The sequence below is a fragment of the Candoia aspera genome, chromosome 1 (genome assembly GCF_035149785.1).
Source record: "Candoia aspera isolate rCanAsp1 chromosome 1, rCanAsp1.hap2, whole genome shotgun sequence".
Lineage (NCBI taxonomy): Eukaryota > Metazoa > Chordata > Lepidosauria > Squamata > Boidae > Candoia > Candoia aspera.
In genome coordinates this window covers 329,460,453-329,480,667 of record NC_086153.1, presented here as the reverse complement: position 1 = coordinate 329,480,667, position 20,215 = coordinate 329,460,453, and the positions used below count along the sequence as shown (strand labels likewise).

The following is a 20,215-nucleotide window of genomic DNA, read 5'->3' as shown; positions in this document are numbered from 1 at the left end:
TCTGGCATTCCAAAGCTTAATTAACTCCAAAGGGACTAAATATATACATTATTGAGCAATAACTTATCATTGAGTATTAGTAGATATCCCTTTCTCTGACTTGTAATTAAAATATTTTTATTAGCTGTTGAGGTAGTAAACAAACTTTCAAGGCTAATTAGGATTAACAGATATGAGCCAATTCCTTCCTTTTCTTCAGTTCTTTAGAGAAACAGTCCTTTTTGCAAGAACATAAATTCGTAAGAACATAAGTAGTCCTCTGCTGGATCTGACCCTGGCCCATCTGTTCTCATGGCGGCCAACCAACTGCACAAGGAAGCCTACTAGTGTCCTAGCAGGCCTTCAGAAGCAGTCACTCTTCCATCAACACTAATAGCCATTGATCCCCAAGATTTCCATAAGCTGGTCCAACCCTTTTTTGAAGCCAGACCTTTTTTTGTTTTTTCTTAGAGAAGTAATTCATTAAAAAGTATATGGAGCCAGTGCTATACCCTTCAGGCAAGGTACTATAACAGAGTGACTGCCTCTGAAGGCCATCTGCTGGGAGACTAATGGGCTTCGTTGTGCAGTTGATTGGCTACGGTGAGTACAGGCAGCTGGACTAGATGAGCCTGGGATCTGCTCCAGCAGCGCACTGCTTATGTTCTTATGCTATTTTCTTATATGTCAAGTGGGTGGCTGTATAAATTCAAATAATAAACAAATAAATAAAGCACACAGGGAGAGAACAAGGCTTTTTCTGCCTCTCCCTTTACCCGTTGCCTAGGAGAGGTGCATCTCATGGATCTCTTGCAATCATCACTTGCTCAAAATCTGTTTTTCATTTTTAAAAAATTTATTTAAACATTTATACTTCACCTTTTTGAAGATCATGTATTTTAAAGGGCAACTAAGCATTCGAATAAATGACTTTACTTTCAAGCATTACTGTATGTGTCAGATGCTGGATTAGAAACGTCAAAGCCTGACGTGAAAACAGTTGCAGTATTAGCAGAAAATATGGTTGGGTAATTGATTCTGTTTAGCGAGGGGCAACACTGAGCTGGTAGGATTTGGGGGCAACTGTCAGAAAACCAGCTGTTGGTGATATATCAAGATCATCAGGATCCCCCAGTGGCTTCAGAGTAAAATGCTGCAGAATAGTAGTCAGGACCACAAAGACTGCGATGTCTACCAATTTCTTGCCCATACAGACCCGCTTGCCTGCAAGTAAAAATGGAGAAAGAATAATTTCTTTGTGGCAGCTTGCTTAAAAATGCCCAACAGTTGGGATGTCAGATTGAGCAAACTTAGTATGGGGAAAGCCCTGGGCATCTAATAGCTATTTTTGACATTTAAGGTAATTCTACATTCATTTGGAAATGTGTTTGGCTACTTTTCTATTTCTGTTTTGCAAAAATGTGAATAAAATATACATTTGATCTAGGAAAGTACAGGCATTAACATGATTTTCTCCCATAATTTCAGCTCTAAAATTAGGATATCTTTACCTGTGGAAAAAGGGATGAAGAATTCACTCTTTCTCAGAGCTCCCTTTTTGTCCAAGAAGTGCCCAACATCAAACTGCTGTGGGTTGGGGAATTCTCTACTGTCATACAAGGAGGACTTCAGAGCAGGAAATACGGTAGTTCCCTAGTTGAACAACGACAAGCTCAACATTGAAGAAGAGATTCTTTTCCAAGAAAGAAAGAAAAACATTCTGGCAGAAATGCACATATACCAGAATGGGTCTGTCTTGGTGCTAGGATAATTGGTTTGAGGATTGATACCCCTCTAAAGCAAATAATATGCACCACTGATGCTTTGATACGTATTGTAAAATGACCCTGATTACAACCACCAGAATTCTTAACCAGCACGACCAACAGAGAATTCTGGGAGTTTCAGATCAAACAGCACAATGTATACCTGGTTGGGGAAGGTTGCTATTTCTCTTTCCCATTGATCTCAAGGCAGGTTACCCATAAAAAGAATCAAAATACAGTGGCAAGACCAACAATAAAATCCCATTCAAGAAAGGGATGGAGCAAAATCCTTCTGTGGCTGCAGTTTTTACTGGAGAACAGACACAAACATGGACCAACTGCATAATCCTTCAATGGCAGAGTCATCTCTGTGGGAGGCGACAAATTTCAGCCACATATTGTAAGCTGCCCAGAGTCAGTTGCTGAGATGGGCGGCTATAGAAATCAAATAAATAAATGAGTAAATATTTAAAAAAAACCCACCAAGACATAAAATATCTAGTTGATTCCTACTACTGGGATGAAAAGCAGGTTTCTGGATTTTTTTTCTTCTAAAATTTAAACATTGTCTAGGGTATGGCATGTTTCAAGCAATCTGTTGATACATGTCCACTGAATCTGTTTTGCTGAAAGCATAGAATGTACTGTGGGCAGGTAGACGTGTTCTGTGGGATTTTTCAAACAAACATTCATCTAGGGAAATAAGATAGGGTTCTTCTAACAGCAGGGAAAGGAAGTGGCTTGTGGAATGTTGTTATTCTGAGATAATTGAAATTGGCTTGCATAGACTTGCTCTGAAGCCTAAGGGTAAGGAGGGTAATCCCAGGTATGTAATATGAGAGGGTGAGATTCATGGTTTTGGTACCCCATAGAAACAGCTCTCTTGCTGGTAACTACCACCAGCCTTTGGAAAATTACAGCCCTCAAAAGCTTATTCTGACTCCTTTAGCAAGTGTTATGTGGATATAATCAAAGGGGTACTTGCCAGCCACGCGTAGAGTTGCAGTGAGACTGGATGCAGCCACAGTGGTGTATTACATTGATATGAATAGTTTTAGCTCTAGTTGCGGATCATATATAGGAGCTAGACTCACCTTGGGAATGAGATATTGCCTGAAGAATGTATCCTTGATCACAGCACGTGGCACATTCAGTGGTACAAGAGCCAGGCACCGATGAATCTCGTGGATTACGGCATCTGTGTAGGGCATCTTATCAAGATCTGCCATGCAGGCCCTTTGTGATGGGCCAATCACACCATCAATTTCTTGAAGAACTTTCTCTGGATGTAAAAATGTTTGAGTTGTAACACAAGCTTCCCTGCAAAGAAGGCTCCATAGCTGTGCAAAGATATCTTGGGCTGGATGTCTGCATAGTTCTCCATATCAAGAGCACCTGAGAATATTCTGATACAGTGGAATGTGACAGGTAAAATGCCACGGCATTTCTTGGCTTTTCAACAACGTTTTGTCAGTGTACTGTATGTAATGAGTCCTGTTTATCAGACTATTTCTGAATTTTGACCTGCATGTCCCATTTTGTCAAAGTATCCAGCTAAGAGTAAGACAATGTATGCAAAATGTAAGAATAATGTTTTCTGTCACTAACCATTTATTCATTTAGTCACCACCCAGAGTCACTCTGTGAGTGAGATGAGCAGTGACTAAATTCAAAATATGAATGAATGAATGAATGATTACAAAGCTTAAGCAAAATTCTGACAAAATTGTACATGTATTTGCTGCAGAACACTTCAAAACTAAGCAGCGACTGAATGAACAATAATTCTATCTATAGACTCTCACTTTTTTATTCGGTTTTTCCTTCAACTTGCTTTTGTTTCTGTCATTAGTTTCTTTTTAATTTTGTATTTTTAATATTTGTATTTTTATTTTAAAAAGTTAAAAAATCCTTTTGTTTGAGCACTGAAAGGTAGGTCTTCTGAGTTTCCATTTGTTTTCACCATGGACAGTGCACTTCTCTGCATGCTTGAAGAGGCAGAGCCAATAGTGCTATCCTACCTTGTACTTTGGGGTACTTCATGAGAACCAGGAGTCCGTATTTCAGGACAAGGCTGGTGGATTCTGCCCCTGCAGTGAAAAGGTCTAACGTGCTCCTCACCAAACTCTGGAGATCAAAGACAGAGTAACTGTTCTGTCTCTCCTGTACAAAGTGTCAGAATAGAGGACAGATGTTTAGAAAGGCATGTTAACTTACACAAAATAACTCCACCATATGCGTTTACAGTTTCCATCACACAATGGCTGAATTCACACATCTGCATATGTGATTTCTTAATTTTTTGCTTAGCATGTTGTATGAACCCATTGAGATTTGTAAGTCATAATTTAAGGCTTAATGTGTTCTATGAACCAGCTGTGGTTTATTCAGCAAAGTATCCTTAAGCAAACACTGGCTTAATGTAATGTGAATTCAATCACAGATGTGCATACAGGCACCTCTATCTCCAATCTCACATATTACTGAAGTATATTCACATGTTAATCCAGAGATTAACATCCGGATTGGAACGTTTTAATCAACAGTATTTTCATTTGGATACATGGTATTCCAGCCATGAATGAACTCAGAACAGCTAAATTACAGCTTGGTGTCTTAATGATGAAAAAGAAACGCATGCAGAATAGCTTTCAGGGTGTTTGTGCAGTACCAGTCCTTCTCAGAAATCCAAGCCCAGTCTATTCTCTAGAGATGGGGAACCAGTTTTGGAACCTAAGGGCACAGTCCTCTATACATACCTTCTTCAAAACATACCTGTGACATTTAGAGATAGGGGCAAAAGAAGTCTGAAGGCAAACCACCATCACCCCTCCCTGGTCTGCCTGACATCTTTTAAAAAGTTGAAAAAAAATCCCTTTAAACATTTGTGCTGGCCTCAGGCATTCCTCAGCTGAGCAGGAAAGGGAGATGGTGGGGAAGGTGATATTTAACCTATTTTCCATTTGAGTGCTGCTGCTCCACTGGCAATTAAATTCCAGCTCAACTCTTTCCACCCACTCCTCCACCTGTTCCCCATACAAAAAAGCATGACAGGAAGGGAATTTAATTCTCCTTTTTAATTCTTTTCCTCCAAACTGGTCAGGAAAATGCTGAACAATTGAGAAGAGAGAACTGCTTTGGTGGAAGTTGAGACCACGGTCACTGGGGGCAAGGGGAGCAAAAGCAGCAAGTGACATCCTGCACATATAATTGTTGTGCAAATGATGTGACAAATGTAATGAATGTAGTATCTTACACAAGCAGTGTCATTTATACAATGATGTAATGATGCAAGCCAAACGAACTATTGTCTCTGCTGGATGCCTATGGCTGAGACGTAGTGCTTTAGTTTTTAAGAAAATATGTTTTACAATTTAGTGGAGCCCTTCCTTGCAGCCACCATCTTTACTGGGTCAGTCAAACAGGATGAAATGGGGCCAGGTGCCATGGCACCTGGGCTTCACCGAGGAGGAGGAAGAGTTGGGGAGCCGGGAGGCAAGCGTTCTCACCAATGAGAATCTTACCACATAGTCCCACTGTGTCCACTGCAGAACCATTCTTAATGTTCAAAACCTTAAACAACATGCAATAACTCTTTCATTTGTGCTTTCTCGTACACGTACAGTGAGATTTTCTTTTGATTATAGAAAGACATGCCAATGGTGCAAGGGTTTTCAAGCACAGCCTGGGATCGAGCATTAAAGAACTGACCCATATTGAATTGCTACCTTCCCAAACTCTTAGGCTCCTCTCTCACACTTTTTTTTTACTGTGAACAGCCAAAAGATCCCTACATTCCAAATCTACTAGTACTTTTCTGCCACGCACAAACACACTCGCCTTTCCCCCTCCTCTTCAGTCCAGTAGTACTGGTAGAATTAGTGGCAGGAACAAGATGAAAAAGAAAGGAATTTATCTCTCTTTTCATTCAGACAGCCTCTTTTTCTTCTCCCTTCCATTGATCGTCAATATAAATTAGTACACTGGGTATTCTCTTCTGCAATACAGATGTTATCTGTCACTAGCTTTTTCTGGGATTTTTAAAATTTCCCAGTCTAATCTACAGCTCTGGGCTTTCTTAGTACTCTCCCATCTAGTTCTACTCAGGTCCAACCCTACTCAGCTTTTTACAGATCAGGTGCTATCATCTGTTGCCACCATACATTAGAACATGCATATTCCCCCCCGCCCCATCATCTCTGGTCTAGAAAATGTAACGTGGAGAATGCAGATCTGTGTTCATGGAGTCTGGCTTCTTAACTCCCTCAGTCAGCCTGCTACCATGGTCTGATACTCTAACCATTGAACAAGGCTGACCTTTGGCCAGAACAGCAAAGGAGCTGCCTTAGAAACCATTTGGGCCCCATTACCTGCTCCATTTTGATAAGAAAGGCATCGATGAAATCTCTTGGATGCTCAGGCTGTAGAGTCTCCTGGTGCATTTTCGCCTGCCTTGAAACAAACTGTTTTAACTCGTCTGTATTTTTAAATATCTTCTGATGAGATCCAGGAAGATAATCCAAGATTGTTGGAAAAATATTATAGAGCTGTGAAGACAACGGGAGAAAGTCACAATGATGCTCTAGGCATATGTAAATGTATTCTTTTTAAAAATCTAATTATTTTTCTTTATTTTTTGTGGATAAAATTCATATGATTAGGGTGATGTTTCAGCTTAGGATACTAAAGAAGGATGATTTGGAGTCCAATCAGCTCCAGACCCATCACTGGGACCAAGGAAGGAGACTTCCCCCCACCTCTTTATGTGCTGGATGTGGGGATTCTGAGATATCAACTGAAGAGAGGGGAATTATTTTGTGGGGGTTGTGGGGCACTGAGCACATAGGTTTTCATCTTGGATCCCAAGGAGTCCAAGTTAAGTACAGTAAATAAAGATGGAAGGGAAGAAATAGAATAGCATTTGAGTCTATACTGAATGGGGATATATTTCTTGCTACTTTGGGTACATTTTCTCCATCTTGGCTTTTTGGAAGAATCTATTATATTGATGATCCGTGTCTGGTCTTAATGGTTATATTCATAGAGGCAGGACCATTACAAGAAACAGAGAAGAACACACCATTTGTGTCTGGATCAGTGAATTAGTTTTGAACCACAGTTTCTCCACCTTTCCTCATCTCCAACTGCTATTTCTCACAAGAAGCTATTCCTCATTCTCTCTGAAGTCACCCCTGGTTGTAAGAGGGTAGTACCACCTTGTTTCTAAGGAAGGACAGACAGCTTTAGAAACTCCATAGCAGAATCCATTGTTCTTTCCCATTTCTTTATTATAGGGTGTTTCCAAATGAGGCTTTTTCTGCCTAGTTGTCCTATCATAATCATGGGACTTTAAGGGATCCAGACAATGTTGTCCTCCATTTATAACCCTCCTATGACTTACATAACTTTTCTTTCAGAGAAACTTCATCAAGGGGGAAGAGACTGAATAGCTACACCCAGTGCCTTTGAACTGATACCGCTAGGAACACTCTTGAAGCACCCTGGATTAGATTTGCTGGTCATTCTTGCTCCACAGTAATAGCTGACACTGTTTTTAATCAGTGAACTATTTGTCCTGGATATTTCAACATTTATTCTTTTGCAGCGGGGAGAGGAATTCCAAAGGTCTGATTCTTCTTCTGTCCATATTTTATTTTATTTTATTTTATTTATTTTATTTATTTTATTTATTTTATTATCTTATTATCTTATTTTCTATCCCACCTTTATTATTTTTATAAAGAACTCAAGGCGGCGAACATACCTAATATTCCTTCCTCCTCCTATTTTCCCCACAACAACAACCCTGTGAGGTGAGTTGGGCTGAGAGAGAGTGACTGGCCCAAGATCACCCAGCTGGCTTTCATGCCTCAGGCAGGATTAGAACTCTCCTACTACACCTGATTGGCTCTTGGGCTGAGAGAGAGGGACTGGCCCAAGGTCATTCCAATCTTTTACAGAAGCTGTCCTGGCCTTCCTTACAACTGGAATGGAAATTCCATTGGATGATCCCTCCTATACTTGCCTTTGTCATTGTGTAGGATTGAAGGTGCGCATTTTCATCCAATAAGTGAAGGAATCTCAGGAAATCCTTGTCTTCATAATTAAAGCGTTTCCCAAAGGCAACTGAACATAGGATATTGGTTGTTGTCTGGCTGAGGAAGCAGGTAGGTTCAAATGTCCTTCCTGCCAATGGACAAATACATTATTTCCAAAGCAGGCACAATGCATGGGGAAAGCAACTTGGAGGGCTGAACCTCCTGGATGACTAAACTCCAATCTAAGGAGAGAGGTTCTAAGTTTTAATTGGTGGGTGGTTGAGCTTTTTGCTTATTGATCCATGATACATTTTGAGACTCTCCAAGTGTTCCTAGCCTTTTCCTTACTTCTCTGACTTTTGCTTCTTGAGTCTAGTTCAAGAGGTTTGCTAGAGAAGTCCATCTCATGTGGTCTGGGGTGGGGAACTAAATTCTTACCATTTGTGCTCTTTAGTCTCTCCACTAAGAAACCAGTCTCCTCCTGGATTTTCTTCTCAATATTCTGGCTCATGCCCAACATGTTTAGTGTAGTCTCTGCAAACTGACGGAGTTGTTTCCATGTTTCCCCGTTGCTGAAGCCAATTCCTGAGTAGAACAGACCCAAAGAAATGCAATGAAAGGAAGAACAGAGGGCCCACAAAGATAAGAATGTTGCTACTGGATTCCTTAAAATACATTGCACTGCAGGTGTATTTTTCATAATGTTAATGAAAAATTTCTTGTGCTGCTTATCCAATGTTTTTGATGGAGAAATATGAGGTAATGCAATGTGCAATGTTCTACTATGGAAATAATTAATCTTTCTGACCCTCTGATCCAACAGTGTTCTCTATGATCACCAACAGCTGCTCAGTCTTGTTCATCATTTGCTACTCGAGCTCCTTCAAACCATATATCAGACCTGGAAGCTTGTGCAGGAGAACAAATACCGTAACTACCAACCAGTGGACTCCATTTTGGACTGTGCTTGGTTTTGGGGGAAAAAAAAGTCAACCATGGACCTCTATTTTCCCCCAAATTAAATGTTTATTTTAATTTCAAAAACTTACATAATTCTCTTACATTTTAACATGCCCATAATGTTTAATACAAGCTGTTTCCAGGATGCTCATCTCTTATGAAACAATGAAATTCCACCATTCCTTCTAAAACAGTGGACTTCACTACTTTGGCTTGCCATACAATGGATTTTATCAGAGATTTTTCAAGTAAAGCTACTGATCAGATCTTATCAAGTCATCTATCCACTGAAATATCCAGATATTTCTATTGTTGTTGTTTTTTAATTTGTGCCTTTGGGTCAATGTTGACTCCTGGACAAGTCCCTGCAGTTTTCTTGGCAGGATTTCAGAAGAGGCTTGCCATTGCCTCCTTCCTAGGGCTGAGAGAGAGGGACTGGCCCAAGGTCACCCAGTTGGCTTTGTACGTAAGGCAGGACTAGAACTCACAGTCTCCCAGTTTTTAGCCTGGTGCCTTAACCAATACACCAAACTGGCTTCCATTGTTTAGCAGTAATTAATTTGTCTGCTAAAAGAAAAAAAAACTATAAGAATTTTTTACTTTGCAGTTCTTTATTCTGGCCAAATATGTGTAGCTAATCTAGCTTCAGAGATAATTGAATCTTTGTTTTTGGTTATGTAAGACATTTCTTTAAACACATTCTTCTGAAAGTCTGATACTTTATCACATTCCCACTCAAGGTGAAAGAATGTTCCCTTCAGTTTACAGCCAGCATCTCACTGAATATTAAGAAGATACATGTGAGATTTGTATTGGGGTTTGATACCACCGAAGTACGTATTTCCTGTATGGATGCTGATAAAAGTCGTTCATGCTACCACAGAGACTGCCAAGTATTATTGTCTAATTGTTCCTGTATGTATAAGTCTTTTACATAGTACTTCATAGTACTTCTTTTAGCCCTGTGATAGATTCACCATAATCTATTTCAAATAAAATCTGATAAATTTTTGAAACTACATCCTTAGGTTCTGTGACCATTTAGTATTAATTTTTCAAAAAGAGACAGATACATTGCCCCTTGATAAATACAAATACAAATACTTACATTGTTATCCTTCAATCGTATTTGTACTTTAAAGTTTAAACCACCTTCAAATAAAATTGCTTATTACTTATTTATATGCTTATTAGTAATAAGCAAATAAAATAAAATTGCTTTGGCTTATTAGTGCCTACAGCAAAATATTGTTCATTAAAATATTGGTCTTTGACACTGTCTATCCTATACATTTTGTGTAACATAAGAAATGAAGGGGGAAAGGTTGTTACATATCTAAATATTCTGTATGTTTTTATTATGCCCCTAACCTGCTAATATTCAATTTACAGCTATCACTCATCAAATACCATTGCTGCTGCTTTATTTATTTATTTATATTTATTTATTATTCAAATTTTGCTACCGCCCATCTCCCCTTGCATCCTATAAAATAATCTGAATTTATTCTGGACCTGTGAGCATAAACCTTTTATTGCTTATATCAATTATCTTCTTGCTTTTTCTTTTCATATCCATTCCCACCCAACAAATCTTTCCCTTTTACTAAACTCTTAATAACCATGTTTCTTTTCCTACCCAATGCCCCTCCCTGTTCAATTTTAGATCAGAAGTGAACCTACAGAAATTCAACAAGAGATCACCGAGATGCTTCCTGGTCTAAGTGGGGAAGATTTTTGCTGCGCCCTCATCCCCTCCCTGCCTTATAAAGTATATGTAATGGTATGTAGGAATGGCCTTGAGAGACGAGGGGAAGAGATACTATCTAGGAACAATTAGATAAAAGGGGGAGGAGCCTGCAGCTGCATAACGGGAAGAAGAAACTTAGAAAGGATCTGCCCTAATTTATCAAGCTGTAAAAAGAGATGGCGGGAGAATTGTACTTTCAGATTGCAAGATCTTGTTATGTAGCCTTACAATAAAGTAGAATTAGCTCATCTTGTTGTGGTTCCTGTCTGGTCTACCTGGGAGGCTGACAGTACACAACTATACCTGAAGAATATTTTTTTAAATCCTTATGCAAGTTAAAGTTTTACATAGTATGCTAGATCTTTAACTGGTCAATATAAAGTTTGTTTTGTTATTTTTCCCTTCTGTTATTGCTTCTGTTTAAATCCTGCTTCATCTATAATCTTCCTTTTGCAGCTGTACTGCATCTGCATGATTTCATCTACCAGATCATTCCTTTTGTTGGCATCAAATTTTGTTGGCATCAAAGTTTCCCAGAGTTTTGTTCATGTCCTGGACTGAAAATCAGTAACAATGATCTCTACTTGTGGTTTCAAACTTAAGTTTAAATGGAAATCTCCATTCATAACAAATTTCCACTTCTACCAATAGTTCTGTTAGAGGCTTGAGTGCAATTCTAAAGTAGATGGATGTCTTGAAAAAAATAAGGCCTTGTCTCTTCCCCAGTTTATTTCCTTCAGCTCATGGGTTTCCTGAATAATTTTATCTCTGGTAGGTTCATTTGGAAACTTATTTACAGTATCTTGATTTTTTCAGCTTTGCAAGTGTGGGGGTTGTACTGTATGTCCTTTTTAGACAAATGAACACCTGGGAAGAGATCATTGTGTTTTGTTACTAGATAATCTATCATGTTAATGTTGTCAGCTTTTTCACTGATGCCTCTAATTTGGAAGTTACTTTGCCTGTCATGATCTTCCACATCCGTCAGAGATATTTTAACATCCATAATGTCTTCTTCAGTCTTCAATCTTTTTTAGGCTAGAGCTTGACTAGCTATCTGAGCAACATCTAGTATTTTCCTTGATAAGTCTTTAAACTGTTTATTAATTCTTTCAGATATACATACTAAATCTTCTTTACTGAGGTAAAAGATTTCTCCCATTTCAGCTTCAGGTCTTGTTTAAATTCTTCAGCTAAATGCTTGACAGAGTTAGAATCCTCTTTGTGCCTTGGTCTCATCTTCCTCTTCTCCACTGGAGAAGGGCTGCTGGTTGGTTGTTTTCGGCTCTTTCATGTACATTTTGATCTCTTTCTTTTGTTGTGAAATGCCTCTCCTGGACATTGTGCCTTTCATAATGTCTTTAGAAGGGAATTCAGTGCAGATGAGCAGTTGATAATAACTAAATAGGGCAGACTGAAGGACAAGCATGGCATTCGGCATTCAGCTGTCTTCAACTGAGGCTGAGCTACACCCACCCACCTCCTCCAGGGTCTTTTTAAGACCTTGAGAAACCTGGGGCAGAAAGTTCATTGGAGGATTTCCCCCTCCACACATTTTTCTCACTACGTCCCACTCAATGTAATTTTTTCTCCATTTCTTTTTATATACTGAAGTCAATATCCAAGTAATGGTGAGGGGGGAGACTTGAAATAATGCTTGCTGGTGTATTTTAACTCAGTGTTTTTCAAACTTGGCAACTTTAATTCTGGGAGTTGAAAAACACTGTTTTAACTTATTAGCTTGGCTACCTTGAATGAAATAGCCATCTGAACATTTCAAATACACAATGAGACTTAGGTGGACATCTCCATGCAAGGGGCCCAGGGTGCCTCCTTTACCCGCTCTAAAAAAGCTTGACCACCACATCAAAGGAAACGGAATTACTATCCCTTCGGCTTACTATTCTTTGACCTGAACTTCCATATTTTGTCTCATAATTAATCTTTACACACACACTCCTTAATTAATCTTTACACAATCTGGAATAGCTGACCAGCCCATAGTGCCTTCCTCCCTTGCTTTCCACTGTCAAGGTAATGTGTATGGCGGGTTTATCTTTCTCCTTTTCTTTGCTCCTAAATGTCAAAATACACTTGGGAGATAACGAAGAAATCAGGACCAAGCAATGAACAAGTAGGCTCTGAGTGGGCAAATGGTTGGAAAGACAGACTTGATTTGCCTCTCAGACCAGTTGGTGGCTTGGGTTAGATGATAGTTTGACAGATAAAATTACTGTAAACTGCCCAAAGTCCCTCTTTTGAGGGAGATAGGTGGTGACAAAATTTGAAATATAAATAAATACATAAATACATAAATAAGAGAGCATCATTTTATGGAATATGTAGTTCCACCTGAAATTCAGTTTCCCTTGATTCTTGGCATCTGTACAGTTCAGGATGGAGAAACAGTGTGGTGTAGTGGCTAAAATGTTAGACTGGAAAGACTCACATTCAGGTTCCTACTAGACCATGCAGTTCAGTAAATGCCTGTGGACCAATCATTCTCTTTCAGCCCAACCTGTCTCACAGGGTTGTGGGAATACTCTAGAACACTTCTGTTTAAGCCACCTCAGAGAAAATGTATGGTATGAATCTGAAGATCAATCAACTGTCACTGTTCCCCTATCTATGGGGGAATCGGGGGGAGGGGGTGGGTCCATTGGACAAAGCTGGGTCTATGAGACATCCAATGAGAGTGGTCTCTAAAGAAGTGATGAGGAATTTGTAGCATTCTGGCAGTTGCTAAACCACAAACCTTAGTGACTCTAGGGAGCCTAGCCAATAGTAAGGATTGCTGGGAGTTATAGTTCAACAATATCTGGAGGGCTACAGGGATTCCCTACCCATGCTGTTGAGGTTGGGGGTAATGTGTGGCTGAAGAAGCAGTCACTGAGGCAGGAAAGGATGTCTTCTGAAATCTACTCTTGTTCTGTCTGAAGAGATGATCATGCCTGTATAGATTTGTGCCTCTTTTGTATTTAGTTCCTCAAAACAAACCTGTTCCATTGGCAGTTTTCATAAGTATGGGAGATTCTCCTCTGCCACCAAACTCCTCTCCTTGTGCAACCAAGGCCTCCATCACTACATCATGTCCGTACAGCACCACAGCTGGTGTAGAGCCCAAGTAGATGGTGAATACTGGTCCATACTTCTGACTTAGCTGTAGAGGAGAAACCATAAGCTATGGCATGACTTAGTTTCGTTTGGCCATACTAAGACCAAGGTTGTTCTTAAAAACTGAAAGCTATCATGCACATACAGCTTTCCTAGAGCTTTGAAGACCACAGGTAGCCTTCTCTTGTTTGAGAGCTATTCATACAAGGCTGCTAATGCATTCTTCAATCAGACAGCTACTGATGCAGGATATATGGCAACCACTTCTTTTGGCCATCAGTAGGCAGCACATCCTCTTTATTCTGTAGGATTTTAAAAGATCTAACTACAGTACTGTGTGATTCAAAAGACCAGGTCCCCATCAGAGCTGTTGTCAGTCACAAGAACTTAAAGATCCAGCTGTGTAGAAGTAGAATATGCTCTCTACTGAGGACCACAGGATCAAGATAGTAAATCTTATCATGATTTGTCCCCTCTGGAACAGTTGGTAGGTGTCATGACCTCGTTGAAAGGCACAAAGAGCCTCACAACGTAGATCATGATCATAAAGGAATAGAGGAAGGAGATAATTAAATCAGAGATTAAAACAAGCACCCAAAGCACCCACACCCATGGACTCATATACAGCCGAAAAGAAGGGCTTCCGATAAGCAGAGATAAGCCGCACCTGGTGCCCTGGAGGACACACTGGAATCAAGAGGACAAGGGAAGACACCGGGAAAACGCCCACGCAACCATCAAGGCACCCATCAAGGGGGATTAGGGACAATGAAGGGTGGAGAAGCACGGGACCCCGAAAGAGGGTATAAACAGGGCGCCTCACCACCGCACCCCCGTTCCCGTTTTTCGTTCTGTCAGCCACCATTCCAATAAACCGGAAATCCTTAATACTCATTGAGTCCGTGTCTTATTGCGAAGCGAGCCTGACCCTGACAGTAGGGCTGTGAGGTGCATTGAACTGCCATCTCCCTAATTTCTGCTCCACTGGGGGCCTCCCTCCCTCCTCCATGAGGACAAACTATGATTAAAGACAGCAGGACCATTGTTTGGGGGATGTGTGGTGATTTCATTTGGGCCTCATTCCCCCTTTATCAGAGCTGGCCATTAGAATAGGGGTGGGCAACCTTTGGTCCTATCTTTCAAATCTGCTGATAAGAATTCCCTGCAGCCCACTAATTTAGGAGTGAGAGGTATTAGCAAGAGGGAGAAGAGATGGGGATTAGGAGGAATAAAATGATATTCAAAACATAAAAGGGTATCCTCTCATACTTTTGGTTCTGGCCTCATAACCTTGTTTTTTTCAGTCTTACCCCACCCAGTGGCCCCAAACTTGTTACCTCTTGTAGCTCTTGACTGAAAAAGTTTGTCCACTCAAGTGTTACAGGAAGAATTGTGCCTGAGTTATCTTTCTCCTTTATCATGTCTTTTTAGACTTCAAACCTGTATGAAGGGACTATTAATTTGCTGTAACCATTTAAGTCACTCTGGGAGCTTTCTAAAAGGGGGACGTTTGGTCTCCAGCCACATTCCTTTGGGTCATCCTGTTAGGTGCTACTTGTTTGTTTGTTTGTTTGTTAAAAAAGATCTATATAGCCATCCAGCTCACTGTGACACCGGGTAGCTTACAAAAATAAAACCCCAAATACAAAACCCACAGCACCCCCACCCCCCTGGTGGCAACAATACAATTCAGACAAACCACTTGATGGGCTCCACAACAACCTGGGATCCCCAGGCCTGCTGGCAAAACCATGTCTTCAGGACCTTTGTAGGCAATGAATAGGGCTTCATCCAAAGTGAGACTATCCCCCAGTTCTCTTTCCCTCACCCCTTTTCCAACTGTATGTGCTCAAGATACTGGAGAGTAAAGACTTTTCTGCCAGAACTGTATCTGGCAGAGACAGATCTGGGGTTGCTTCCAGAGGCCTTTTCTCCCACCCCTTCTTCTTCTATATTGACTTCCTTCTCATTCCTCCCCTCTTGCCCTACTTCTCTGAGTTTCACTCAACTGCATGAGACTCAAACACCACCACAGGTTCTTTCTCTGAAACGATACTCCTAGTCAGTCAGGAAGGAAAAGGGTGCCCAGCCTGAGCTTCTTGCAGCATTTCTGCCTGATCCAAATTCAATCGGATCTTCTCCCAGTTAAGAGGAGGCAGAATTGGTGATGAGCCTGACTTGACAGTCTTACACACAGCATCTTCTTGTCCCTTTCTGCAATTGTAATGCATTCCCTTGAACTATAGGGTTGGAAAGGGCTGGAAGAGGCCACATTTGCATTCTAACCTTTCAAATTGTATTGCACAAGAGGATTAGCTCCCACTCAGTTTTAAGGAGCACTCTAATATTGCATATTTGATGTCAACACCTAGCTCTGTATAGCACAGCAGTCAATTAGGCACGGCATCCATTGTGCCTGCTTACCTTCTCCAGAGATTTGGGGAAATTCTTGGTATCCAGCTGCAGAAAGTTTCCAATCAAGGGGAGCGGGCAAGGGCCAGGAGGCAGCCTCTTACTCTGAGAGGTCTTTCTCCAGAATGTCATGAAAAAAAGGCAGGTCACGAAGACCAGAATACTCGTAACTCCAAAAGACTCCATTGCAGGAAGTGTTACTCAAGACCTTAGAATTGACTGAAGATCTGTTTCATCACCCAAGATATACAAAAGCAGGGAGCTGAAGGTGGGGCTGTGGTTAGCCAAACATATTCAAGAAAACCAGATTCAGCTGTACACACAAGTCTTCACCTTCCTGCCAGCCCAGATACTCCTCTGGATTTCCTTTTTCTGTGAGGAAAGCCTTGAGTTATGTACACAATCTGATCCTACAGCGATATACAAATACATGCATTCTCTTCAGGTACCTACAAAACTTACAATATTATATGCATAAAAATGAGGGCACTGAACACACGGGAAGCCTAACACCCCATAATTAAGCTGGACCCAGCAAAACCTTGCTTCCATTAAAAAGAGTGCCTCGAAGGCTCACCTTTATGCATTCCCATTCTGCCTCTCCCCGTGTTTTGCTTGTACACGCTCCCAAGATTTCCTGCAGTTATTAATCCTGCAACACTCTTGTGTTTCTCTGGATTCTGCTCATGGGCTTTGTTTTTGGTCTTTTCTCCTGTTCAAACATTGGAACTCCGGGAAAGAACTATCTTCTGAATGGCTCATGTGACCTAATGGTTAATGGATTTCTTACCCTGGAGTCCGAGCACTACAAAACAAGCAAGACCCTGTTCAAGAAATAGAAATGAAGAGAATTAAGGGTGCAGAGGAAGGATGCACAACTTTTTTTTTTTAGCGTGACTTACAGCCTCCAGGAACTGTAGTCAAAAAATGTAGACAAGCCAAGTCAGTTTGCAACATGAAGTAAAAGGGATATATTGAGAACATGAAGGTACCAGACTGAGGGATTCTTCCAAGAGTGACATTTTTCTTGTTTATATTGGACCCAGCATATCATTATATACAAATGGTCCTCATTTAGCGACCACAATTGGGACTGGCAACTCACTCCTTAAATGAAACTGTCACTAAGTAAAACCACAACTGTACTTATGATCTTACTTCAGTTTTCCTTTGCTTTACAAACCTGCAAAGGTCATAAATGCAAGGATTGGTCATAAAGTTTCTTTTTCATCAGTGTCATAACTGTGAATGGTCGCTAAACGAGGCAGTCACTAAACAAGGACTACCTGTACCCCACTTTCTGGGAACACGCATTAAGCGTTAAGCTGGTATATCAGTGGAAGAGAAAAAAAGAGGAAAAACTGATGGAAAATGAAAAGGGAAAAAAGAAGTATTCTGATTTGTTCAAGTCTGCTAGGGCATAGAATGTTGTTTCTGGTACAGAATTTCTCCTTCCCTTCACAACTGCTCTGCCTTGTCCTGCAACTTGAGCTTTAAACTTCAGGCAGCATGAACTCTTTTACTGCAAAAATGTAGCTCATTCTGAAAAACCAGCTTTACCTTCGTAAGATATGACGTCCCAGATAAGATCAATAGGCATGAATAGGCATGTTGAACATGTTTCAAGACCTGTGTAACAGAAAACAAGATACGACACCCATACATGATTCCTAGACTGCACAACTAATCTTGGGCTTTTCTACATAGCCGCCAGTTTCATCCTCCAAACTATCAAAAACGTTTCCATCTTGCTACACAAAAGTCCTCACAGTATCTGCTCAATTTCCCACTTGAATGGAACAGGTGGATCAAGGCAGATGGGGGGGGGGGAACCCCAACCTAGCAGCTGGCCAGGGCTTCCTTCCTCCACATCTGTTTTTACAGGGAAGAGGAAGAAAATCTCTCACTCAACTTTAAAAAGATGGTGAAACGGTGGTGAGCTGTCATCATGTGATGTCTTGGTTTCACAACTGGGTGGGGTGGGGAATACTGCTCAGTTTTTAATAATCTTGGCATACATGGTTTGATTAGAATGGGATTCAGACATTATAGCATATAGTAGTGCTTGTCCTTTCATCTTATAATAAAACACATAATAAAACATCAAGTGTGGGCATGTACTTCTGTGATTCCCAGCGGCGTATGTTGCAAAAAACTGAAAGCTTCCTCTTGCATCCACAGAGAAGTATTTCCATGCAACATACTTCACAGTATTTTTTGGGTGATGTATTCACCCACTGCAAAAACTGAGCACAGCTTCTAAACTGACTGCTACTGTCAGACCCTTCGTACTATCTGGACTGATAGAAAATTGCCAAGGACAATATTTCTCTAAATAATTAATCCAGCCAGAATGGAGTTGAACGTAGTAATTTATTTCAATATTGAAAAGTTGTGACATGTACAGAAGTCATTGTTTTGCTATGACAGGATGGGTTGGATCAGGCTATGATTACAATGCCACATCTGACTCTTATTACAGCCAACTGTACAGCTGTTTTTTTTCGGCTGCAAATAAAGCATAACTTCCAAACTACAAGAAATAATATTGTTTTATTCTACACTTACCAGACCCCACCTTGGATATTGTGTCTAGTTCTAGCCAACACGCTGTCCGGATTCAAACAAACTAAGAAAGCTACAAAGAAAGGCAACGATGCTTGGGGGCTAGAAACTATGAGAAAAGATTGGCAGAATTAAGTATATTTAGTCTTGGGAAAAGGCAAGAAAGGGAGAAATATGGTAGCATTGTTCACATTTCCGCAGGGATGTTATGTACTATATTCCGTTGAGTTGTAGCCGACCCTTGGTGACTCTGTGGATAAAGGTCCTGCGTTATGCTACTATTGCAGGTGCCTTCCTGTTGCTTCCTGTACTGTACTCCATCTGCCCACCTAATGCTCCGGCCTCTTGTTCTCCTTCCATCCACCTTGCCCAGCCTTCACTTTTCCACAGATGCATCAGCTTGCATGTGTCTAAACTACGATGAGTTTTGTTTCATCATCTTTGTTTCCAATGAACAGGCTTGATTTCCTTCAGTACTGAATGGCTGGTCTTCTTGGCTGTCTAAGGACTGTGAAGCAGCTTCCTCCAGCACCATGGTTAAAAGCTTTTAGTCTTGTGCAGAGTCCACCTCTTGTATCCGTACATTACAATAGGGAAGACCAGTGAGTAGGCCACTCTAACTTTTGTCTTAATTGAAAAGTCACCATATCACCCCCGATACTTATTTGCCCATTTTCACCGAATGTTAGCAAAGTGTTCTAACAGTAACAGCAGTTCAACAATGAAACCAATTAACCAGAAAGAAGCTTTCCTTCACTGGATGCTACAAGGCCACATAGCCATTTTTTGAGAAAACTTTAATTTGGATTCCTAGGCTGAACAGGGAGAAGAAATTCTAACTTTGTCAGAATATGCAATCTGAGCTGCCACCAAAGCTGCTGAGGTGAGCAAATCGTTGCATGCTGCTTTTGGAAGTTCCTGCTAGAGGGTTCAGCAAGTGAACGGCTCTACTTTGTGACCTCACACGTAGCATTGTTTTAAAGAATGATGATTGCTTTTTTTGTTTACACTCTAACTGGTATATTTGGCTTGTTAGTACTAAGGCATGCCCACCACCGCTCACACCGCTGAGTTCTGGACCAGATGAAATGTCCAAGCGGTCTTCAAGGGTAGCCCCATGGAAAGTGTACTGCAGTACTCAAGCTGTGAGGTGACAAGCGAGTGAGTGACAATCTGGAGAGCAGCCCGATCTAGGAAGGGACAAAACCGACTAGATAGAGCTGTGCAAAGGTCCTCTTGGCCAACAGCTGCCATCTGCTTTTTGAGCAGGACCTGTGAGTCTAAGACCCCCCATTTCTGCACCGCTCCTGAATGGGAAAGTGCAAACCCATCAAAGAGTAAAGATAGATCACCGGACCTAGGTGATTCTAACAACCACTGTAGAGAGTAAGGAAAATGACCTTGATGGAGATAGGCAGGAGCTGTTGCCTAGGCAAAAGGGGCTGAAACATTTTTTAAAGTCCAGAACAGCAAGATAACATTTGGAAGCAACTCAGGCAGACACCGCCCTAATTCACTGAACTGTGAGGAGGAGGTACAGCAGAATTAGAGTTGCAAGATTCTGTTATTATAGCCAGTCTGAATAAAAGTAGTTTTAGCCTTCCTGTGAAGTTGATTTCCTGGTATAGTAC

The 20,215-nt window shown here is 40.8% G+C and overlaps 1 protein-coding gene across 1 annotated transcript; it reads right to left on the bottom strand.

The window, feature by feature from the left end:
* Window positions 1-896: 896 nt before the first annotated feature.
* Window positions 897-16,214, bottom strand: LOC134488271 (cytochrome P450 2H2-like). The gene is made up of 9 exons (XM_063290609.1): window positions 16,032-16,214; window positions 13,491-13,653; window positions 8,222-8,368; window positions 7,771-7,931; window positions 6,116-6,292; window positions 3,767-3,908; window positions 2,840-3,027; window positions 1,491-1,632; window positions 897-1,203 (listed from the first exon to the last, which is right to left on the bottom strand). The coding sequence occupies exons 1-9, from the start codon at window positions 16,203-16,205 to the stop codon at window positions 1,022-1,024; spliced, it is 1,476 nt and encodes a 491-aa protein (XP_063146679.1). The 5' UTR covers window positions 16,206-16,214; the 3' UTR covers window positions 897-1,021.
* Window positions 16,215-20,215: the final 4,001 nt, after the last annotated feature.

Excerpts from the sequence above, each read along its gene's own strand:
- LOC134488271 (XM_063290609.1), bottom strand. The coding sequence starts at position 16,205 with ATGGAGTCTTTTGGAGTTACGAGTATTCTGGTCTTCGTGACCTGCCTT. Across the intron at positions 8,369-13,490 it reads GAAAACTGCCAATGGAACAG|GAATTGGCTTCAGCAACGGG; the intron begins GTTTGTTTTGAG and ends TGTTCTACTCAG. Across the intron at positions 1,204-1,490 it reads CTTCATCCCTTTTTCCACAG|GCAAGCGGGTCTGTATGGGC; the intron begins GTAAAGATATCC and ends TTTTACTTGCAG.